At 35.1% G+C, this 23,225-nt stretch overlaps 4 protein-coding genes across 6 annotated transcripts; 1 reads left to right on the top strand and 3 right to left on the bottom strand.

Annotated features, from left to right (window-relative positions):
* Positions 1-1,141: 1,141 nt before the first annotated feature.
* Positions 1,142-5,680, bottom strand: LOC113872794 (F-box protein At2g39490). Of its 2 annotated transcripts, XM_027510618.1 has the most exons (5): positions 4,732-5,579; positions 2,587-4,568; positions 2,311-2,482; positions 1,901-1,947; positions 1,142-1,805 (listed from the first exon to the last, which is right to left on the bottom strand). In XM_027510618.1, exons 2-5 carry the CDS (start codon positions 3,051-3,053, stop codon positions 1,304-1,306), a joined length of 1,188 nt encoding a protein of 395 aa, XP_027366419.1. In that variant the 5' UTR covers positions 3,054-4,568; positions 4,732-5,579; the 3' UTR covers positions 1,142-1,303. The 2 variants fall into 2 exon arrangements, with proteins under 2 accessions (XP_027366419.1, XP_027366420.1); XM_027510619.1 differs by lacking the exons at positions 1,142-1,805; positions 1,901-1,947; positions 2,311-2,482 and having other exon boundaries at positions 3,921-4,316; positions 4,410-4,568; positions 4,732-5,680.
* Positions 5,681-7,276: 1,596 nt separating this feature from the next.
* On the bottom strand, positions 7,277-8,410 carry LOC113873375 (aquaporin TIP1-3-like). The gene is made up of 3 exons (XM_027511472.1): positions 8,278-8,410; positions 7,760-8,010; positions 7,277-7,651 (listed from the first exon to the last, which is right to left on the bottom strand). The coding sequence occupies exons 1-3, from the start codon at positions 8,408-8,410 to the stop codon at positions 7,277-7,279; spliced, it is 759 nt and encodes a 252-aa protein (XP_027367273.1).
* A 1,500-nt stretch (positions 8,411-9,910) lies between these two features.
* On the top strand, positions 9,911-11,769 carry LOC113873376 (photosynthetic NDH subunit of lumenal location 1, chloroplastic). 2 transcript variants are annotated; one of them, XM_027511473.1, is made up of 8 exons: positions 9,911-10,066; positions 10,155-10,251; positions 10,642-10,725; positions 10,841-10,905; positions 10,993-11,115; positions 11,189-11,260; positions 11,356-11,452; positions 11,549-11,769. In XM_027511473.1, the coding sequence occupies exons 1-8, from the start codon at positions 10,013-10,015 to the stop codon at positions 11,650-11,652; spliced, it is 696 nt and encodes a 231-aa protein (XP_027367274.1). In that variant the 5' UTR covers positions 9,911-10,012; the 3' UTR covers positions 11,653-11,769. The 2 variants fall into 2 exon arrangements, with proteins under 2 accessions (XP_027367274.1, XP_027367275.1); XM_027511474.1 differs by having other exon boundaries at positions 9,930-10,066; positions 10,642-10,723; positions 10,830-10,905.
* LOC113873374 (ABC transporter B family member 20) lies at positions 11,770-22,871 on the bottom strand. The gene is made up of 11 exons (XM_027511471.1): positions 22,253-22,871; positions 20,174-20,228; positions 19,920-20,095; positions 19,606-19,806; positions 18,252-18,511; positions 17,858-18,168; positions 17,536-17,756; positions 17,072-17,412; positions 16,025-16,812; positions 15,695-15,936; positions 11,770-14,671 (listed from the first exon to the last, which is right to left on the bottom strand). The coding sequence occupies exons 1-11, from the start codon at positions 22,628-22,630 to the stop codon at positions 13,442-13,444; spliced, it is 4,203 nt and encodes a 1,400-aa protein (XP_027367272.1). The 5' UTR covers positions 22,631-22,871; the 3' UTR covers positions 11,770-13,441.
* Positions 22,872-23,225: the final 354 nt, after the last annotated feature.

Here is a 23,225-nt window from a genome sequence, read left to right on the forward strand (position 1 = left end):
AAAAAAAAAGTGAGTTCGAATGTTTTAAAGTGTATGTTTAGTGTTTAAATTTATCTCAATTTTAAACTATACTGGAGTGTGTATATTTTTCAATATTTAGAACGTGTAAGAATTAATTTTCTAACATCAAAATGAAAAAATTATCGTATTTTTAATGGGTTTTTTTAATAATATTACATTATTTAGTAATCAATTGTATCTAATTTGAGTAGGCAGAAAAAATATCATTGTTATAAAAAAAAAACCTTAACCAAAGTTTCTAATGAATTAGTATTTAAGTCGGTGACTATCGTATACGAAAATATTAATAACTTAAAATAAATATTTATTTAAATTTACTTTTTGCAACATCTATAACAAAATGGATTACTTATATTTTTTTTACTGAGTTAATTGTTTAGTTATTATTCACAGTCAATATAGTTATAGAAAAGTGTTATGATTAAATCCAATACGTGAATGATACTTAATTTCTTTTCTTTTTCTTTGTATCTTTTTAACTATAAAATACTTTTTATCATTTATATAGTCTTATAAAATATCTATGAATACTTTTTCGAAAAGCTTATGTAAAGAACGAATATTATGATTATTTTATGGTAAGCTTGACATTATAAAAGATAAGGGTTTAAGTGTGACAGCAAATGTAGTGAAAACAAATTAAGTAAAGAGGAGTGTCTATGAAAATTCATAAGCTATTTTTCAATTTATTATTTAAAAAATTATTAAACATATTCAAATAAACAGTCAAGAATACTCCCTTAACCATGATCTCAAATCTTAATCTCCCACATTTGTTTTTGGTCAACAAATCTCCCACTTTTAATGATAGATACTCCTACGCAAGCCCAAATACCAAACCAAAACCCAATCAATGCTGAAGAAAAATGTAAAAAGTCAAGAAGAATACTGCAAACTCTAAATTATTAACTAAATTTGATTAAAAATTATAAAAATCACTTATTATGAACTAAATTTTATTAAAAACTATAAAATCACGTGTTAAAAAAGTGTTGTTCTTGACCAAAACCGGTGTTAGAAACTGCTATAAAATTGTGATAGGAACGAGGGAAGAAAGTCCTCTCGGTGAGAATCACTCAACAAATTGAGAGAGAACGTTCAGCAAACACACATTTCTTTGCTAATATCAAAGATAAAGAATTTTCATTTCAAGGAAAAAAATGATAATGATAAGTAGGAAACTGTTCATTGTTCAATTATCAATACAACCCTTTTATAAACTGCAATAACAGTCTACAAAAAGAAACAAAAACAATGACATGTTTGAGTTCTCTTACATGCTTTAGGTTGTAGTTGCAGCGACTGTTTGTTTCTTTGGGCATGCTGAGAGAATATGTCCTTTCTCACCACACTCATAGCATGTCCTCCTCCTCATCTTGCCACTTCCAGTGGAACTTGATTTCTCACCATCAACTCCATTGACCTTGGACACTGCGCTTGTATGAGTTCCTGGATTTTTCTTCAAAGGAACTGCACAACTTATCCTGACAGGCCTCCCAAACAAAACATTTTGGTCCAATGTGAGTGCTGTTTTCAGTGACTGGCTATCACTGAAATCCACATGAGCATACCCTTTAAATTCTCCTGTGTCCTTGTCCATACCGAATCGCAGTGATGTTATTTTGCACTTTTTGAAGAATTTCCTAAGTTCTTCCTCTGTTATATCCCAAGACAAATTTCCAACATATATTCTATTGTATCCCTCCATAATTTCTGGAGCAAAATCTGCTGCTTTATTGGCTCGAGTTGCTTTATATGGTTGGATTTTAAGAAAGAGCCCTCCCCTGTTATGCATTTGACATTTTATAAGGATGACATGAGAAATGGGCAAAAACAGTGAATCATTTTTCTATGAAAGAAAATTGTCAGTGTTACTAACATGTCAGCTCCATCAAGAGCCAATGCTCGTTTGGCTGCTGCTTCTGTCTGCAGGAGGAATGCCACAGAAATGTTAGCAACTATTGAAATTGCCTGATGGTTCTAATTAAAGGTAATAATAAACTTAAGAAAACAACAAACCCATTAATGGAAGGAAAAATATTATGTAAAATGTATTGCTAGTACGTATAGTCTCCTGAGAAATCTTAAGGGTTCAACTGAGATTCATAGTTTATAATAGATGCCCAACAAAGTCTCTATTTCATTGCAATCAATCCTAGTATCCTACCATATAAGGATGCCCAAAATAAGTCTCTAGATTCAACTTGAAATTGCAGAATAACAAAAGGGGAAGTGTGAAGGGAAAATAAAGAAAAAAAAAAAAGAATTGAACACTGCTTTAGTCCTCACCTTAAAACTAATAATGGCAATTCCCCTAAACTTGCCACTTTCAGGAAAAGTCATGCAATCAACTTCAGTTATGGTGCCACAGCTTTCAAAATAACTCCGAATATCATCCTCAGTTGAATAATAGGGAATCCCTCCAACATAAACCTTTGTAGGAACATCACCATTTTCTTGACTAAACATATCACAGAACAGATAAACATTAAAAAATAAAAATGGATATAAAAATCTTATACTGGATATGGAAAAACACTAGTTAAAATGTTATACTATCATTACCTAGTAATGGTATTGGTCTTAGTTAACTCTGTAGCCTCTTGCGTTTCCCCTCCATGATTAGAATTATCTTCTTCCGCGGTTTTGGCTTTCTTTTTCTTTTTCTTGTTCTTGTTCTTCAACTTCTTGTTGTTCTTTGATTTGTTGGGAACCCCATTTGCCACGTCATCATCCTCTACCTTCCTCTGTCTCTTTTTGTTCTTCTTAACGCCCAAACCCTCTGTTCCACTTTCCTTGTTCCCTCCTTCATCTTCTTTGGGAAGTTCTTGGGGATGAGGGGGTTGCAAAGATCGAATCTTTCGGAGTTTCTCTCTCTTTGACAATCTGGGTGTGTGAGTGGCAGAGTCAAGAAGATTTTTTAGTGAGTCAGAAGAGGAAGGGACATCGACAACGTTGGAGTTGGTTTGGTTTTGTTGTTGGGCTAATTCAGCTCTAAGCTTCAGTTTGAGCTTCTTGTTTGATAGAACCATTTCCCCAATCCCAGGTTTCTCTTCAAAATTCGCAGGTAGCAGCTCCACCACACCCTCACGCCGTTAACAACCCAACAAAAGGGTTTTGGGGAAGACGGAACAAACGACGCCGTATACCTTTTCTTTTCAAACCCAAATCCAAAAGAAAGTGTTTTTGGAGGGTTCATCAAACAGACTTTTTTGGGCCTTTGGCAAATTTGTTTGATATTTAGGCCTTAAACCCGAGTTGAGAAATAGGAGAAAGGTTAACCATAAAGAGAGAGAGAAAAAAAATGAAGAAAACACCCTACCAAAACAAGGGGAAAATAACAAGGTTTTAATGATTTATCATCACTGACACCCAAAAAAAAAAGAGAAAAAGCAAGGCTTTATCATCTGTTGCATAGCGAGAGAATTCATTAATTGTTTGGATGTCATTTGCGGATTGATGTTGTATGAATGAATACATTTAATTTAAATTTATTTGTTATGAATGAATTTAAAATCTCTTTCTATAAAAACAATTGAAATTAGGAGAAGGTTCGTTTCATGCAAGATTTGAGAATGTTGAAAATTCATAATGCGATTACGCATTGCTTACTGTCGTGTGACCTGTATTACAAGCCTTAAATGGTTGGCAAATGGAATTATTTTAGTTGTTAAACTAACGACAAGAGTAATAATTTTGTTTGTGTGTGTGTGTGTGTTTGGTTAATGCAAGAAATTTGAGGTAAGATGAGAAGCTCACGTTGTATATCTTTTTATTTGTTTTATCGATGCTCACATTGTATATCTAAGTGAAATTCTTTTGTTCAATTGAAAAGAAAAGTATTTAGAATTAAGTCAACATTAAATATTAACACACCACATTACCTATACATTACTGAAATAAAATTTTAATTCTAAGTTTTATTCAGCACGAAATCACATAGATATGTCGCCCCCACAAGATTACAAGGAGTAGAGCCTCCAAAGATGACAAATCTATCACTAATAGTATGCCACCAGGCTTAGGAAATGACTTGTTTGTAACATTTTCTTTTCTTAGATACATATTAAAGATCACCGCACAAACAACAAATCCAAGCAATTTCCATCCGATGTCTCTATCTTGGGAGGTTTTCCCTTGACTAGTTCAATTAAATTTTTTGCCACACAGATTTCATCCACTCGATTTGTGAATCCCATTAACTTTATCAGTTTTAGATGCTCCAGTTTTGTATATTCTGTTGCTTGCGTTAGGCATGTATTGGACCCTGGAGCCAAATAACTTTTAGGATCAATCTGCACCCAATCAGTGGATTAAAAAATGGTCAAAAATTGTAGTTTAACTTATGCAAAACAAGAGCATCAATTACTTCCAAGTAGAAAATCTACCGTCACAAAAAGTTGCTCCAAGGCAGGGCATAATTTCAAAAAGGAGACTAAGGCATTGATGCTGTTTTCATCCTTATAGTTGTCAATCCACCACAACTCTCTTAATCTATAGAATATGAAGTTCCCACTTGAAGAAGAAATCGAAGGCCACATCAGTGCCTGCAAGAAAATCCCTTTGGAGTTAAGTTGTGCATAATTGAAAAAAAAAAAGTCATTATAACTTCAAGTCACGGTACCCCTTCTCACCTACCAAAATAAATGTATATATAAACAAGATAGATGCATAAAATCAGCAATAGAAAAACCATTGCAGTTAGCATACCTCAAAAGTCCATTCGCACAAAGTGAGAACTTGAGAATTCTTTATTGTCAAAAGTGTTTCATTGAAATCTTGTGCCTTGAAGTGACTGCAGTTTGGGCCTTGTCTGAAATCAAGCATGGCATGACTCAGGTTGAAATGGGATTCTGGCCAAATCCTAGGAAGGGGTCCACGGTATCTGAAAGATTTAAGCTTTGAAGTTCTAAGATGAAGAGACTTCAACTGAAAACAATCCAAGATGGTTAACTTGTGAAGCTTTGACTCAGACTCAATGCACAAAGATTCCAACCCTCTACACTCAATGATTATCAAATTCTCAAGATGCTCCAAATTTGAAACGATGGAGGAAGCAACTTCACATGTCAAATAGCTAACTGATTTCAAATAGAGTGTTTTGACTAAGAAAGTGGAGGGAACAAGCTGGTGGGTGATTTGATGATTGTTGAGTTTGAAATGCAGTTCAAAAAGCCTTTCAAGATCTTTGTTCTCAGTAGAGAAATGAAGAAGAAGCTTACTATTAGTTGCAATAGATGCAAAGAGTGAAGTGTCTTGAGCAAAGTGAAGTTGAAGCTTGCGGGGATGCTTGAGTGGATCAAGCTCATCAAAACAAGCAAGAAACCCAGCAACAACGCCTGTGACATTATGTGTAGTTCCATGTCTAACAAGGACTTGGTTCCATAAGTCTCTCCACCTAGTAGATATGAGGCTGGTTTCTAGTGCATACTCATTTGGAAGAAAAGAAACTATGCAGCTTAGAATTTCATCTGGCAAATTGTTAAATAGATCTTCTACACTCTCTTCCATGGGATTTCTAATGTTTCAAAACTGGGTTAGGACTTAGGATTAGCTTTATGGGATCAAAGATGAGAAGACTTAAATATTGATGTTGCTATCACTGCTATAAAGCTATATGGATATTTTGTACACAGCTTCTACCTTCCAGTCTATATCTACTGGTCTTGGAGTTTATTCTTTCTTTATGTTGAATTCAACTGTAAGGACTAATCTTGTGCCTTTAACCTTATCTGCTATTAATTTCAATATGATATTTCAACTAGAAGACCAAAATTGTTTGAAAACAATGTTATTATAATGGTATCTGTATTTATATGTGGATGTGGATTCGGCAGCCTGAGATAAGATGATTGTAACATTGTTTTTCAAAGTCAATATGATTTTGAAGAGGGGAAGTAACATTGTTTTTCAAAGTCAATATGATTTTGAAGAGGGGAAGTAAAATAGCACAACTAATTATGATTTTCACTCCATGTTTGGACTTCAAACTGAAAGCAAGTTTTTTCCCCCGTTTCATAGTTAAATCTTATTGTGAATTTTAAGTTGTTTTTGCCTTCTAACCTTTTTTTTTTAAGAATTATGAATTATTGGATAATAAGTAAAAGTTGTAAAGCTAAAACGTTTATATAAATTATTCACTATTTTAAAACTATAAAAAAATATTATATATATATATATATATATATATATATATATATTATAATAATTAATATAGTATGTTTAATTCTTCTTAATGTATTTTCTTATATACGTCAAAAAATTGATAAATATATTACTCAAAAACTAATCATGTGAGGACCAAATTTTGGATTTTATAGGAGTCAGCAAAGTTCTTGTTCCTCTTCCAACTGCATGCATTATGACTTTTCTTTTGGTCTTTTAGCATGCTGCTCTTTTTGACTTGGTCCTCAAGAACCTTTCATGCTCATTTCATGAGTAAAATTAGCGCTAGTCACATACAAGAATATTAAGCCACATGACATGGTCCATGCATGGTGAGACATAAAAAAAATTTCTTATTATCAAACTAAAAAATATTTATTATCAATCATCTAAATTATAAATTGAATATATTAATAATATTAAATGTTATAACTTTGAATAAAAAATTATTTTCCTTACCCAAAAATGCACGTTAAAATAATCGAATTATTAAAGATGATTATAAATATGACGCATTGGTCCCTAAACCCTAAATCCACATAAACTGTTTTTGTTTGACCATTTCAAATGGCATTAAAATCTCCAACACTTATCCGCAGGATCTTTTTTTTCTTTTGAAGAAATAATTAAGATACAGTGTCAGTACATTTTTTATACTTCTTACTATTATAAGTAAGCATTTTACTGACAAATACTTTTAGTATCAATTTTTTTAATATGTACTTAAGACTACATAATTTATATATAATGATTTTCTATTATAATTTTTAAAAGAAAACTATTATTTGTGTTTCAAGGCACAAAATCAGAAATTCGTTAGCTATTTATAGTTTGACAGGCACTTAATTTACTAGTTATACTCTTTGGTAATAACTCGCTCCAATTTTTTCAGCTGTTGACATTGTCAATCCGTTTGGATTCAATTGCACAAACATGTCCAGATTGATGAATGAATGCTCAAAAAATTGAAATAAAAAAAGGTGCTAATATTGTTGTAGAATAAAGGACTATTCATTGATTTGACATCTAAAAGTTTCATTGAATAAAAATGCAGAGCAAGAGATTACATCCATAATAGAAAAAGTATATTCTAAAAGTCACTATTTGAAAGGGGTTCATGACCATCATCACCAATGAAGATATTATCATAGAGAATGGCAGCAATGGCTGATCCCATGAATGGGCCAACCCAATAGACCCAATGATGAGTCCATGACCAGCTAACCAGAGCAGGCCCAAAGGACACAGCTGGGTTCATAGATGCACCATCAAAAGCACCACCAACCAAAATGTTGGCACCCACAACACAACCAATTGCAATTGGAGCAACAATACCCACATTCCCCCTCTTTGGGTCTATTGCTGTGGCATAAACTGTATATACCAAACCAAAAGTCATCACAATCTCAAAGACTAATGCATTCCACACTGACACACCATTGGATAGAGAGAAAGCTGATGTTTCCTGCACAATGCAAACAAAATAGTTTCAAATTCAATCATGGGATGAGTGCATATCATTGCTTTCAATCATGATGTAAGTGATTTAAAAAGGTGATGAATGTGTGGTTACCATCCCACCAGTAGCACAATTTAGAAGAATGCAAGCAACAACTGAACCAAGCAACTGTGCAATCCAATACAAAATACTTCTTAACAAAGTTATGTTCCCTCCTAAGAAAGCACCAAATGTGACTGCAGGGTTTACATGACCACCAGAAATGTTTGCTCCAACAGAAACCGCCACAAAAAGACCAAATGCATGTGATAATGATGCAACTATGAGACCAGCTGGAGTTGCAGGACCACTGTTGGTGAGTTTGCCTGCCACAATAGCCAACATATAGTCACTACAAATGCTTCAGCATCCTAAAATTCTTTCTTAGAGAGAGAATAATAGTAATAGTAGCAGTAGTAGATGATTTCAAAATAAGGACAAATAAACATTACATTAGCCTCCTATTGTAATTGTTGTAAATACATTTTCAGCTTCTATTGATGGAACCAAAAGAAAAAAATAACTTGCTTTGGGATAAAAATAAGTCTCTAAAACACATTTTTTGAGTAAATGGAATTATGAAGGATGCTCACTATAAGCCATGCCAGAGCCTTGCCCAGCAAAAACAAAAATGAGCATAGAGAAGAACTCTGAAAATGCTGCTCTAATTGCTGCAGGATGGCTAGCCTCTCTAGGCCACCCAATTGCAATTCTATAGATTGCCATTAGCTAAGTAATCAGAACCTACAAACACAAGCTTGTGTCTATGATTCTTAATTTTGTATTTTGATTAAGAGTGATCAATGAGCATACACTGTAAGAGCTTTGTTTGCTCTTTAAATAACAAAATTAACGGCTAAGGAAACGGTCCAATTGTTTGCTCTTAAGTCATGCAAGCATGTAGCCTAAGAGTACGAAAGGAGGGGGCTTCATGCATGGCCATGGAATCACTTTTCGTGACTTGATAGCTATAATTGGCCATGGTTTTGCCACATTTGTGGCTGTGATGTGATGCATCTGCAACTGCATGGTAGATCAAAGGATTCAGATATCCACACATCTTCATACAACAATTTATCGCCTAAAGTTTAATTAGTTAGTACAATTTATCCTCGTCATAGTCTATATTTATGTATAATTTATCCTTGACAATGAAAATTGACAATTAATGGAAATAAATTGAATCTATTATAAAATTAGGTGTAAGTTGTTACTTTGGTCAACAATTTGAATGTCAATAGTAAATTGTACCAATACAAAAAAATAATCCTCGATGCGATGAGGTCACTTAAAACTAATTCAAACTTATAACATGGACTTTCTTCTTCTTCTTTTTATTTTATTTTATTTTGGTCATTTTCAATAATCACACTCTTAAAAAAACAGAATCATATTCAAAATGAAGGACCAATGTCGATTACATACTTATATATATATATTATCGTTATCACCATTATAGCCTATGGCTTATATATATAATATACTTGAACTCTATCCACCTTACGGCAACAAATAAAAATTAACTACCTTACAATAAATTAACAAATAATTTAGGCAAACTTGATAAAGACATTAGAGTAAGTTTGTTTTCTGTCAGGAGAGTAAGTTTAACTCAAGTATCTTATATGTTCCTTGTATCAATTTTTCAAAAAGCAACGTAGAGCGTAATTGTTCATAGAAGAAACTTTCATAAAGGTAGAAGCATGGATCTTTTTATTATTATTATTATTATTATTATTATTATTATTATTATGAAAATCTATAAGTAGGGAGTGAAAGTATAACTTTACAATAATTTAGATAAATTTATAAGGAAATAAATTAAATCAAACTTCTAAAAAATAAAATCAAGTTATGTACTTCAACTTTTAAAAAAGTTAAATATAAGAGTCTCTAAATATCTCTTCGTGTTCTTGTTTTATAAACACTTATTAATATGTTTATTCAAATTGTTTTTATTTTGTCATTAAGAACCTTATTTTATAGTTTTTAGTATAGCTAGATTTTTTAGAAATTTTATTAGCAAAACTGACCCAACCCATTCGATAAAACTTGGGCTTTGTGTCATGCCTTCTGAAAACTATCTTTTTTCAGTGACCAAAAATATTGTTGTTTATGGGTAAAAAAAGAACAAGTTTTGGGCTCTAACTGGAAATGAATAATTGTCTGATTGTGGCATTATCCAAAGACAAATAATAAAAGAAAAAGACAGTTTCATTGTCATATGACCACAAGCACATTCCTAGCCACATCAAAAGGCCTAAATTCAATTATCCAGTATTCCACTACACACCATCTCAATAGTGAAGCTCTAAACGACTGTCAAGTATGGTAGTTTCTTCGTGCTCTTTCAGCTGCACTTCACTTTACTTATCCCATAAGGTGTGTGTTGAAGAACTTTTCTATTACTTTCAGACAATTTTCTTTATACACAGCTCATGCACCCGTACTGTACTTTGCACTGTTTCAGCTAAACTTGCCACGTTCAAATTATTTGCATCAAAATAATGCAACTTCATCTCCCAACACTGTCTTTTGTGCAATGGAGACACCCGCCAGTGGAGAAAGTAAGGACCTAAACCGAGTTTCCTGGTGCAACTGTGCTTGAAAATACTGAAAATCATGATTCAAGGAAATTCAGATCAATTTTACTATCACTTTTAACTTTACAATGAGTATTTCAGTGGCTGTGACAGTCTCAAGAATCATTACTTACAAGTATCTATCTACAATTCTGTATTAAAGCTTGATATTAATTTTCACTGTAAGTTCACTTTGACATTAAGATTAGTAGTAGACCTTAAATTCGAATAATTTTCTAGTTTTCCTTTTGGTGAAAAATGAGAAGTAAATGATAAACGAAGTTACCTTCTGTAGTGCTAGATTTTGTGTAGTTATTATGTTGAAAATTTTTAACCTTAGAAAGAACTTCTCTGATCTCCTTTCTGATTTTTCAGGCCACTGTCAGAGAAGACCACTATTGTTGGGTATTGGAGCATTAACAGCAAGTTTACACCCAGCAAATTCACTCCTTGCTCAAGGTATTCATGCCTCGTGAATTGAGCTTCACTTCACTAAAAGGATCTTTGTTAATATGTAAAACTGAGACTAGTCATAATCTTCTGAAATTCTATTACTATTGTGTGGAATTTCCAGACAGGTACCGAGCTTTTGTGGACTATGAAGATGGGTATTCTTACGTATATCCAATAGATTGGAAAGTAAGAAATAAGAATCATATTATTGTCACAGAAATTTTAGTTTCAACCAGATAATTTTCTCCAAGTCTGAATGATCCTCCTCCCTAGGAATTTGACTTCAGGGCACATGATTCTGCATTCAAAGACAGAATTCTTCAGTTGCAAAATGTAAGGGTGAGATTTATACCCACTGAGAAGAAAGACATCAGAGATTTGGGTCCATTGGAAGAGGTGATGAAACTGCAAACTGTATCCTAATGTTCTATACTTTAATTTATACTTAACCAGTTTGTATCTTAAGCAGGTTGTATCCTATGTAGTGAGACATAGATATGCTGCACCAAACCAAATACCAACAATATATGAGATGCAGGAGGTTTCTTGTCAATCTATTTTTTGTTTTAAAAATAAAGTTCCCAGGTCTAGATGGTCAATATAGAACTATCAACTATTTTTGAATTCTGAATGCAGCGAACAATAGATGGAAAACATTACTATACATTTGAATATGTACTCACATCACGAAATTATTCTAGTGCCTCCTTTGCAACAATTGCTATAGGAAATGGTAAGTAACCAATCATCTCCAACCTCAATGTGACATCTTCATAAATGTTTTCACAGTCCTACTGCTACCTAATAACGTGCACTTAAATTTGTACAGGAAGGTACTACACGTTGATTGTGGGAGCCAATGAAAGGCGATGGAAAAGATTCAGAGATCAGCTTAAAGTGGTAGCAGACTCCTTTAGGCTTCTTGACATTTGAAACATCACAGGAGAATGCATGACATGTTCTAATTTTCCCACATATCAAGTTTGAAATGTGTATATCAAGAGCCAAATAAATTTTTGCAAGTGAATGATATAATCTATCATACTAATACATAATTACGTAACTGAAAAATTTAATAATAAACTTAATTATTCTTAAAATATTGAAACAACTTATTAATTATGATACTAATCTAATAAATTGAAATAACAGAAAACAACTTACACAGGTATTTTAAAAATATATTGTTAACGTATACATTGAAAGCAGAAGAGAGGTGTATACTTTAACACCATATATTACACGTGTATATAAACTTCCTCCATCATTGAGAATGTCGAAGGGTTGCACTGAATGTCGTGCTATCCGCTCGCCAAATAAGGCTAGATACCTATTCACGTAGGGTCAAAGCAGATTGAATTTAAAAGGGAAAAGAATTGTATACTTTTGAGCCACAATTTTTATAGTATTTTCCTCCTTTTTCAATACCTTGAATGACGGGAATCCTCTGAATTGAGGTTTTTTGAGCCTCTTTTACTTTGTTCATTTGTCCTCTCGTTCGAATAAAAGAATTAGCCCTTTCTTTTCGATCGTTTCATAAGTCAATAGTCAAACAGAGAACCTTCCTCCTTAACAATCCGCTTTGGAAGTATAAAGTTCTTTTTAAGTCTTTTTTTTTATGACAATTTGTCATACAATAATGACATGCTAAATGATGCTAAGGACACATCAATATTCCCTGAGTTGTGTCATGTGTCGTGCAAACTCGATTTCTTCCTCGTCTATGTATACATTTTCCCGCTGCTTCTGCTTTATGGAATTCTTGGACCATTTTAAGTTGACTAGTTTTAACAAAAAGCTAGGAAGCCAAAATTGTGGTAATATGTCATATTTGCTGTGGCTGATGCGCTGCGAGTTGTATGATTGACGTGTTAGTAATACGAAATTCTCTACACTTACCACATCATCCACACTATGCTGATTTCTTAGCTCTTTCTCAAATTATTTATTTTTCCTGATTTTCTCACATTCCAACCCTTATTACTGACACTCGTCTGTTTACAAATTTTTATATCCAAACGGATGCCTAATCTCCACACTAGTATGTTTACACAGGCACTGAGCAGAAAAGTTCAAAACAAAATTGTAAATTAATTAAAATAAAAACTGTCAGAATTTGCATCTTTTATATAACGGCAAGGGGAAAAAAAAGAACTCGACAATTCGTGTAATTCAAGCACTAAAAAGCAATGCCTTCTAAACTATCGCTGTGTATATACAGGGGTTACAACTTACAACACATGGGGCTGTATTTTCTACAATTTTCACAAAAGAAAAAAAAATACCGTAATGAACAAGTTCATTGTCCACGCTTGAGAGACAGGAAGGAAGAGTGACAAGGAAGTCCAAAAGGAGTCATAACTCAGCTGAATTAGTGTTGATTCTGCCTTCATCTGTTTGAAAAACAAATCAATATACCATGGAGACAACACCATCAGTCTAAACTGCTTGCCTCCAAAAGAATATGCATCTACAGCCCCAATTCTCAAACCAGCCAAACTGCAAATTTCTATCTTAAAATCCTACGCTATCCCAGTAACCTCTTCCTATGCCTACCAACAAAGACTGCTAATCCAATATTCCCATTCTTGCTACATGCAAACCTCCACCTGACATTGGAAAATTCCATCGGGGGCAGCAATTACCATTGATTCAACTCAAGCAGAATATGGAACAATTCTCATGAACCAACATTAGTTGCAACTACTCACATCACATAAGTTTAAACAAGCCGATGCTGACGCAAAGCCTTACCAAAATGAGGTTGCATCAATCGAACATACAGACCATTTCTTGCCACCAATGAATCATGTGTCCCCTCCTCCACTATCCGTCCGCCATTAAGAACTACTATGTTGTCCACATGCCTCATCATTGCAGCTCTGTGCGCTATTAAAATAGTGGTCTTGTTCCCCATTATTAGGGTGTCTAGAGCCTCCTGCACCACACGGCTTGACTCAGATTCAATTGATGAACTGGCTTCATCCAACAACAAAATAGGTGCATTTTTAAGCACAACCCTCGCAATTGCAATTCTCTGTTTTTGTCCTGGAGTTAAGTCAACACCTCTCATCCCAACATGAGTGTCATACCCATGAGGCAAGCTACTAATGAAATGATGAGCATTTGCTATTCTTGCAGCTTCTTTCATTTCAGCTTCACTGGCATTATGTCTGGCATATATGATGTTTTCCCTTATGGTTGTTGAGAAGATAATAGGTTCCTGCTGAACCAGACCAAGGTGGCTCCTCAACCATCTCAAATTATATAGTTTTAAATCCCTCCCATCTAGCAAAACTTGGCCAGCAACTGGATCATAAAATCTCTGGATCAATGATATTATTGTGCTCTTTCCTGACCCTGAAACTCCCACTACAGCGATTGTTTGTCCTCCATTGACTTTGAGACTAAAATTACTTAATACCAATACTTCTGGTCGAGAAGGATAACAAAAGTCAACATTTTTCAACTCAATGCTTCCGTATACATTAGGTGGCTTTAGTGCTGAATTATCATCAGGATCAATTTTGGGTACACGATCTATAATTTCAAACACTGAAATGAGAGATTTACGCCGCTTGAGTATGTAAGGAGCCAATCCAAAAGGTTCCACAAGGGCAAATGTAGCAAATGAGAAAACCATGTATTCCTTGAGCGCAGTGGGTGGATCTACATAGCTTCTTTTTATACATATTGCAGTGTACCAAAGTAGAAAAGCATTACAAGCAAAAAGTAGAAACTGCGACAAGCCAAACCCAAAACCAATGGCCACTCCATGAAGAAAGCTCTGCTTGAATATTTTATTTAACTGCAATCGGTACAGTTCCATTACCTTATTACCAGCACAAAATGCAACAACAGTGTAAATATTTCTAACCGCATCTTCAAGAACCAAAGATGCCTTTCTATGCATCTCCTGTATGCCCCGCGAAAATCCAGCAAGCCACAATTTCTACAAGATCAACAAAGCAGCCTTAAATACATGCACTATGCAAAGAAAAAGCAAATAAAAAAACAATAATAATGATCCTCTGCCAGTATTGTTAGTCATTCACATAGCTAAGCAAAGCAGGCCAGTTAGTTTAGTAATGGAAATTGAACATAAACTGACATCAATAAGAATTTCCATCAATGAAAACGAAAGCCCCATAAAACAGGAGGTAAAATAGCATTCAATCAGGATAGATACCCTCCATGCTGTGAGGTAATAAAATGAAACAAAATTTTGATTTACAAGTACTAAATCTGTTGAAGAGTAAAATTAGCAAAATAACTGCCAAATTGCACTCATAACAGACCATTGATGAGCTAACTTAAACATGAAAAGATATATTACAAATTATAATTATAATTACTGCAATGCCACGGATAATTTCACTATCAAATTTATCAAAACAACCAAAACTGAATACTCATTTAGTTATCGTCATTCAGGATGCATGCATTGTTGATTATAATTTCACAGTGAATGAGACACAGATGAATTGCACTTAATACAAACAAGTGAAACAGTGCCCTTTTCTTCCTTTCTAAACATTAGCAAGTCTCACATATACCCATACTATCAGACATTTCAAGGGCTTGGATTTGTTATTCTCTTCAACATCATTCATGAGGCAAAGGAGACATCAATTACAATAGGTCAAATACCCTGAAATGTTATCCACCTAACTTGGCTTCTAACGAATGAAATAAATGAAAAGGCCAAAAAAAAAAAAAAAAAGGAAAACAGGCCACCAACATATGTTTGGAACAGATATAGCACAATTCAGTATAAGCATCCACATTCCATTTTTCATTCAAGACTTTTAAAGATTCCCAGCTAGTGGGAAAAGACTGCTGTTGAATATGAAAATACGTAAACATTATGAATATCAAAATCACTGAATTATGCAAAAGGTATAATAAAATTTTACAAACTGTGTTGACATGAAAAAGAAACAAATTTCATTGCAAAATCAGATCAGGTGCAAACCTGGGCAACCGCAGAAACACAGAGAACCGGAAGTGTTGCTAAAGCCACTAGTGCTAATCGCCAGTGCAGCAAAACACCAATCACAAAAGCAACAATAACTGCAGCACTATCCTGTATAAATATGGAAAGTCGATTACTGAAAGCAGCTCGCACAAATGTAGCATCATTGGCCAAGCGCATGGATAAATTGTCAGCACTGTTTTCCTCTTCATCGAACCATCCAATTTCATTGCGTAGCATGGCTGCCGCGTAATAAAAACCAGTCAAGTACAGTTCAAAAATCCAATTTTGTTTTTCCAAAAATAAAAAACTTGAAAAGGATGTACCCACCTGAGAACATCATTCTCCTAACTCTTTCGGTCATTTTCTCCCCCATGATACCAAAGTAGAAATGCTGTAAAAAGTTGGCAACAACTGTCACAATACCCATGCAGGCAATGATCAAGCACCATTTGTCTATCTCCCTTAGCAAGTGATGACCTTCATCAATTCTATAGTAAGCTGTCACCACCAGGCCAATAACATAAGCAAGAAGGGGATTGAAAGAACCAAAGATAGCAGCACCTACGCTTCCTAACACTGCATAAAGCCACTCTGCAAAACTAAGCTCTGCCAGCCTCCAAAGTGAGGGTTGTTCTCGATGCTTTGTATCCTTTGTTTCATTCATTTTCACAGAAAAATCGTCAGAATGACTATCAGGTCTGCTAAAAGTCTGTGAATGGGAGCGTTCATTTTTAGGATCAGATGTTAAAAGAGGTGAAACAGGGGATTCTGGATCAGAACCATTTGATGTTTGCCGATGCACAGACTGAACATCAATCTTGGGCAACTCTGGTAGTCTCATTTCAAAACTATCCTGCCTTTTAATTGATGGTTCCTTATCTGATGAATCTAGAGACTGACCATTTTCCATCATCTTCTCAGATGGTGGGCTCCGAACTTTTGGTGATTCTTGTGAGTTAAAGAAGCCATCTGAAGGCCGAAATACGGCAGAAACTCTTTGAAGAGAGGGTGACTTAATCATTCTAGGAGATGAAGGTTCTTTGAAGCTATGATTTTCTGATGAATCTTTCTCAATTTGGAAAGCTGCAGTCTCCTTGTAGTTTCGAACAGGCATCCTGAATGATTAACAAAGTGATTTTCTAAATGCAAATGGTGAAATCTTGCAAATTATATAAAACAGTAAATATTTCCATTTCAACCATAGTATAGCAATAATTAGATTATTATTATTATTATTATTATTATTATTATTATTATTATAGTGAAGCATTTTTGTAAGAGACTATTGCCACTTCAACTCACAACGTCTATTCTCCATAAACATAACTATAGTGCATGGCAAAGGAAGAAGCATGATTTGAGACAGTAACAGACCTCTTGGGAAGTTTTGTGGCCTCTTCACATCGAAGAAGCTCTGCATATAAGCCATCCAGGGTCAGCAACTCATCATGAGTACCCATTTCAACAAGTTGCCCATCCTCCATAACTGCTATGTAATCAGCATTCTTTATAAGACTAAGCCTTCGAGCAATTATTATTGTAGAACGTCCCAACATCAGGAGATCCAGAGCCTCCTGAACAGACCTCTCAGCCTCAAAATCAAGCCCACCAGTAACCTCATCAAGCAGAAGAATGGATGGATTTAAAAGCACAGCTCTTGCAATAGAAAGTTTTATTTTCTGCTCTTCTGTCAAAGCTATACCAGCCCTTCCAACCTGAAAGACAGAAACTCCAGTTTTGAAAGTGACATGAGATTCCCACCAAAACGGAAATAATTGAAAATACAAACCATAAAAAGAACCATAGGCTTCATATGATCATTGTCAATCAAGCTTTACCTGTGTGTCATAACCTTTGCCTAATGAGCTGATAAAAGTGTGTGCATGAGCTATTTTAGCAGCTTCTTCAATTTGATCCATGGAAGTATCTCTCCCATAAGCAATGTTGTCTCTTATACTCAAACTGAGCAAGGCAGGTTCCTGGGTGACCAGTCCTATTTGGCTCCTTAGCCATTCCAGTTTCAAATTTTTTATGTTTTCTCCATCTAATAGAACTTCTCCTGAACCACACATTGTTAAATTGATTTAAATCTGAAATGACATTTGAAGTGCTTTAAAAGAGATTAGAATAAATATGTACCGTCAAGGGGAAAACAATTACCTAATGTTGGATCATAGAACCGCTCCATGAGGGGAATAATACTACTTTTTCCAGAGCCATTTCTGCCGACAAGTGCCACAGCTTTCTTAGCAGGAACAGTGAGATAAAACCCACTCAAGATAGGGATTTCAGGGCGAGAAAGATAACTAAAATAAACATTTCGAAACTCTATATTTCCTTGCACTGAAGCTGGAGCACTGCCATCGTGATTAAAAGATGAGGATGATCGGCTTATCATCTCAAATAGTCTATAGGCAGCTATTCGCCCTTGATCAAATGAGTAGAAATTTGTTGCTGCTTGATTCAATCCCCTAAATCAAATTAACAAATATTGTAAGAAAAATGTAAAACAAATAAAGAAAAAAATTAAATAAAAGTTGGGATTCATGCTCACAAGCCACTTAGAATCACAGCAAACAGAGCGGTTATAATTTCACCACCATGAGCTTTTCTATGTATAACCAAGAACCTTCCAACCCAGAGTTGTAATGCACAAGAACATATCGCCAGCCCATATGTAAATCCAAGGCCAAGCCCTTGAACAAGACTTATCAATATACCATATCTAAGAGTAGCTTGCAGTGATGTTGCATATGAATATTTAGCCAATGTTTCATTAGTAAATGCATACAAGGTCCTTATATAGGAAACTGCCTGCATCACAAGAAATTATGCAAATTCAGAACCAATAGCACTAAATCAATTCATCAAATAACGAGAACTTAGCCATCCTTTCCACATCACCAAATTCAAAACATTAAAGCAAAAATAAATATACAAGTGTGGCTTCTTCAATCTTAAATTACAGATAAATAAAGAAATCAAGGCAAATAGGCCATCATATTCATTTCCTTCCAACCATAAAGTAAACCTCAAAATTGTTCCACATAATCAACTAAATATTGATCCAATGAAGTATGGAGACAACTAGAAGAATGCAGCAACGATATAAATAACTCTTAGCAGCGTGCATAATCTGTGAATTTGTGACAACTTGTCCTCAGTTACAACAGAAAACTACAATTAGAAAATTTTAAGCATTTTATTTCACAAATCTCCATGAATCCTGGTATAGTTTTCAATCCCTATTTAAAGGAACTGAAGTTCATGATCATCTACTCTCAACATGCAGTCAGAAAAATAGAGCAACCAGTATTTAGTCAGAGCAGAATGCCTGCATATTTGTGGGTGCTTTGTGCCTTTAAACGTGTTAAAGGACAGAATATGCTCATGGCTACTCCTGGCATTTTGCTCATCTCTGGTGCTTGAAGGAAGTTGCTATCTCTCAAAAAGATAACGGGAACCTTCCTGCATAGAATTTTCTGTTTAGAAGAATATCATATCCTACCCCTAGTTGTATTTTTTCTCTTTTCTCTCTCACAAAATTCTCTTTCTATAAAAAATAACATAGCATCTAAGTAACAGCCATCTCAAGTAAGTCTCATTTCTATAACATGGTAAAGAAAAAGATCAAATTTGATTGTTTCAAAGACTTTTTGTGGAACCTCCCTTTAGATGCCCAGTCATGCAATGTGCTATGCTTAGTGTATGAATAATGTTACAAGGAAAAAAAATACAGAATTGCACACGATATGAAAGATTTCCAAACAAATTTAAATCCTTTCTTTCCTTATTTTGCTGTTTAGTAAAAGTAAAATAAATCAAAATCCAGCATTGAAATGAATCTAGGTATCAAGCATATCATTACTTCAATGCAAGAATGAATTAAAATGTACACAATAGATAACCTGTTCAGCAATGCTGGCTGCTTCAGCATATGCATCTTGAATATTCTCAGCAAGCCTGTGGAGGAATATATTTGATATTCCTCCTGCAGCAACAATAAACGGACCTGTGGCTAATGTTATCAATGCAATCTGCCAACAATTGATAAAAGCAATAACAAGACCACTGAAGAATGTTGCCATATTATGAATATAATTCCCAACCTGTATCATCAAAAGTCAACACACATTGTATGAAATATGTGTTGAGATAATATCCATAATGAGTAACAAATTTGCATAGGAGTGAATATACAGACAACAATAGCAGGACATACCTTTTCACTTAGAGCAGACTGAATGAGCAGCACATCACTCAACACTTGACTCACAATGTCTCCATTATTCCCGTAAGTATCAAAAAAACTCATATCTTGGTTAAGTAATACTTGAACATATTTTGATCTGATGACAGCAGTCTGCCGCTCTCCAGTAAGAATCCAACACGAAACCTCTATTAAACAAGAAAAATTAGTATTCAAGGAAACTTAAATTTAAGTTTAATAAGAAACGTTCCACATGATCAATTTACCAATCCAACCAGCAGCAAAAACTCCCCCGGCAATATAAACAATGGTTAAAGCAAGCTGCAGAAGAAACAAGAAGAAGTAAGCGTATAAGCCTTTTTTAACACCTGGTTCACAAACTATGTGCCTTGCAGAATAGTTAAATATGTAGTTATGATGCCATCTGCAGGTTTTAAAACATAAGCCTATTGTTCTTTGGTTGTTGAATCATGCTAAATAATGTGACTACTTTTCTTTTACATAATTGTTTGCACACCCGCTCACAACTGTTTAGTTCAATGTATCTGTAACACGTTTGAGTGCTAGTGTGATGCAAGACACACTAGCATCAAGAAAGTGTAACTTACTTTAAAGTTCCAATCATCTCAATTTAATATTATTTACTTAGTGCTACAAGTCTACAACAATAATTTATTGTTGTAATATTCTAAAGAATATACTTGGTTCTAATCGCTAAATTTTAAAAATTTCAGTCAAAGGTCTATTTTGGTAATTTTTGTTACTGGTCTTGGGTTGAACTCAGGCTTGGGTTGTTATGCAGATGATATGGGGCCTTAATTTGATATCTTTCCCAATCATAGAAAGAAATCTGGATTCTTTTGGGTTGTATTCCTTATCATGGAAAATAAATCATAACCGCCTACATAAAAGAAGTGTTAATGTATTATCCTTAATACAAGTATTACATTGATAGCACCCAAAAAGGGAAATGAATAATCAGTTTTATGAATAAAGAAAGAAAGCTGTTCCCTTCCAAGTTGTGTACTTGTGTCATGCAATCAAACCATAGGTGTGATGCCTAGATTTATTTTCTTCTGCTTCTCAGCTATTGTTCAACATTCTCGAGTTTTCAACTCTATCCAAAACTTAATTTGCATTTTTTATTTCCCCTAAAACCCTTCAAAGTTCAAACCCGAGTCCATATTCCTGCAGAAACCATTCATTGCGCACAAATAGCCTGTGAACTGACCTAAGACCCCTTCCTACCTAGTGCCTGAAAATTGCCCTTCAATTTTTTTTGGTACAAAATTACCCCTCCTGTAATATAACCCCAACGAAACTTCTACCAAGAATTCTTTTTCTATTGATTTATGTACGCTTAAGAGATTTAAAAAAAAAATTGAGAGTATTTTGAAAGGAAAGCTCCAGGTCCCACACTCAACCAAAAAGGGACACGCTCCTCTCCTGCATCAATCTCCTCTGTCATCGGGTGGAAAACCAGCCTCTAATCACCCACTCATAAAAGCCAGGCTTGATAAGAGTGAAAAACTCTCTAAATGCAAGTTCCATGTTTCATGTCCTCACCCCCTAACCCTTCTTTCTGGATTCCCAGTCTCCCCATTTTCTTAACACACTACTTATGCTAGACGAAAAACAACTTCTAGCATCACTCTCCAAATGCTCGAGTAGTGAAATTATTGATGAGAAACCTAATAAACTAACCATATTTATAGCTATTAAAGGATGGGCAAAAATATAACTGAAACAAGCACCGTGCAACTGTTGGTTAAGTCCCACACCAAGCATGAAACTTGAACTAAGTAGCCAACATTAAGTTTGGAACCTTGAGCAGAGTGCCAGTGATAAGCCAGAAAGTAAAACGAAACGACTTGGGTGATCCATGCGCAATGCTGCCCGGGACAAAGGACGGCGATCTAATAAAGGAGTACGCTATGCTATGCTTACTACTTAGGGTTATCAGTTCAGTTTTCAAGAACAAAAATGATAAACAGTACAATTTTTTTTGTACCGAAAGTTTTGATGAATGAATTATAACCGTTAATGAAATATTGACCTTTCCACCTTAAATTCAAACAACGGCCATGATGGATTGTGTGTTCTTTCGTTACAATTTGTGTAAAAGATTTCATAACTTTTAGCAAAACTCTTTCATGAAAAGTTAATGGCCCAATTACCTCAAGCTACACGGCAACCAAGGCCATAAAAACTACAAAACCAAAACAACTGTACAGAAGATAAGACTTCATTTCACTCTCTAAGGTTAGGTAAGCCAAAATCAAATTACCGTAAACTAATTAAAATCTAGAACTAGGGTTTCCATAGAAAAGGAAACGAAATCTGACCTCTTTGAACCTGTGAAACAACTCCTCCGGCGAACCTTGCTGCTGAGGAACCCGAAGAACCTTAGCAAAGTAGTGCAAATAAACGACGAGAGCGGTGCCATGAGCGGCGGCGGCGACGGAGCCAACTACCATGAGAAACCAGTCGAGTCGGTCGGCGCAGGCAAAGAGGCGAGAGAAAGGAACGGCGGCTGGCGGCGGCTCAATCTCCTCGGCCTCCTCAATCTCCTCCTCGACCTCCACCTGCTGCGACGCGGAGGTCTCGGCGCCGAGGTCAAGATACGGCGACGGCGACTCGGGCGGCTCGGACACCTCGGAGACTGGCGTGAGAGGCTGTATGTGAGGTGGGGACCACCCGAACAGTCCCCTGGATACCATCATCTCCGATCCCAGCACCAGCAACTAACTCACCGCGACACGCGCTGAATTGAAAGCAGATCGCGCTTCAATGCACAGCGGCAACTCTCTTTTCTTTCTTGAGAAAACGACGTCGTATTGAACGCCGCCGAGGTGGTTGTGTGGTGATGGCCCGTGTGTTGACTCGGTCAAAAAAGATGTACGTTACCTTTAATTTCTTCCTCTTTAGTTGAAAACCCCTTCTTCTTCTTCTTCTTCGCTTCCTGTTCTTTCTTTTATTTTTATTTTGGGGTTTTGGTTTTATGAATTTTGGGTTTTTGTTTCCAAGTGAATAATACAATAAAATACAGTGTGTGTGTGTGCTGTGAATTTCTGATGCCTTGCTTCCATGCATAGCTGGAAACAAAATATCCAACTCGGGGCATTCTCGTAAATTCATACGAAATCATGGTGTTGGTTAGTGTGTTAACAGCTGGATTATATGCCTGAAAATACGTTCATGCCCCTCCTCAGAGACGTTGGAGTGCCTTTTTCTCCTCTTCATTTCATCTCTCATGTAATTTTATTTTAATATGTAATAATCATTTATTTAATTCTTTTCTATTTTTAATTTAATATT

The sequence above is a fragment of the Abrus precatorius genome, unplaced genomic scaffold (assembly GCF_003935025.1).
Source record: "Abrus precatorius isolate BTA unplaced genomic scaffold, Abrus_2018 Scaffold7, whole genome shotgun sequence".
Taxonomy (NCBI): domain Eukaryota; kingdom Viridiplantae; phylum Streptophyta; class Magnoliopsida; order Fabales; family Fabaceae; genus Abrus; species Abrus precatorius.

What these genes read in the sequence shown, in the direction of transcription:
- LOC113872794 (XM_027510618.1), bottom strand. Translation starts at nt 3,053, where the DNA reads ATGGTTCTATCAAACAAGAAGCTCAAACTGAAGCTTAGAGCTGAATTA. An exon ending in AAGACCAATACCATTACTAG is followed by an intron (nt 2,483 to 2,586) that starts GTAATGATAGTA and finishes TGATATGTTTAG; the next exon opens with TCAAGAAAATGGTGATGTTC. An exon ending in TTGCCATTATTAGTTTTAAG is followed by an intron (nt 1,948 to 2,310) that starts GTGAGGACTAAA and finishes TTCCTCCTGCAG; the next exon opens with ACAGAAGCAGCAGCCAAACG.
- LOC113873375 (XM_027511472.1), bottom strand. Translation starts at nt 8,410, where the DNA reads ATGGCAATCTATAGAATTGCAATTGGGTGGCCTAGAGAGGCTAGCCAT. An exon ending in AGGCTCTGGCATGGCTTATA is followed by an intron (nt 8,011 to 8,277) that starts GTGAGCATCCTT and finishes CTATTGTGGCAG; the next exon opens with GCAAACTCACCAACAGTGGT. An exon ending in ATTGTGCTACTGGTGGGATG is followed by an intron (nt 7,652 to 7,759) that starts GTAACCACACAT and finishes TGCATTGTGCAG; the next exon opens with GAAACATCAGCTTTCTCTCT.
- LOC113873376 (XM_027511474.1), top strand. Translation starts at nt 10,013, where the DNA reads ATGGTAGTTTCTTCGTGCTCTTTCAGCTGCACTTCACTTTACTTATCC. An exon ending in TATATCCAATAGATTGGAAA is followed by an intron (nt 10,906 to 10,992) that starts GTAAGAAATAAG and finishes CCTCCTCCCTAG; the next exon opens with GAATTTGACTTCAGGGCACA. An exon ending in CAATATATGAGATGCAGGAG is followed by an intron (nt 11,261 to 11,355) that starts GTTTCTTGTCAA and finishes TTCTGAATGCAG; the next exon opens with CGAACAATAGATGGAAAACA.
- LOC113873374 (XM_027511471.1), bottom strand. Translation starts at nt 22,630, where the DNA reads ATGATGGTATCCAGGGGACTGTTCGGGTGGTCCCCACCTCACATACAG. An exon ending in TGTTTCACAGGTTCAAAGAG is followed by an intron (nt 20,229 to 22,252) that starts GTCAGATTTCGT and finishes TTTCTTCTGCAG; the next exon opens with CTTGCTTTAACCATTGTTTA. An exon ending in GCCACAAAACTTCCCAAGAG is followed by an intron (nt 16,813 to 17,071) that starts GTCTGTTACTGT and finishes TTAATCATTCAG; the next exon opens with GATGCCTGTTCGAAACTACA.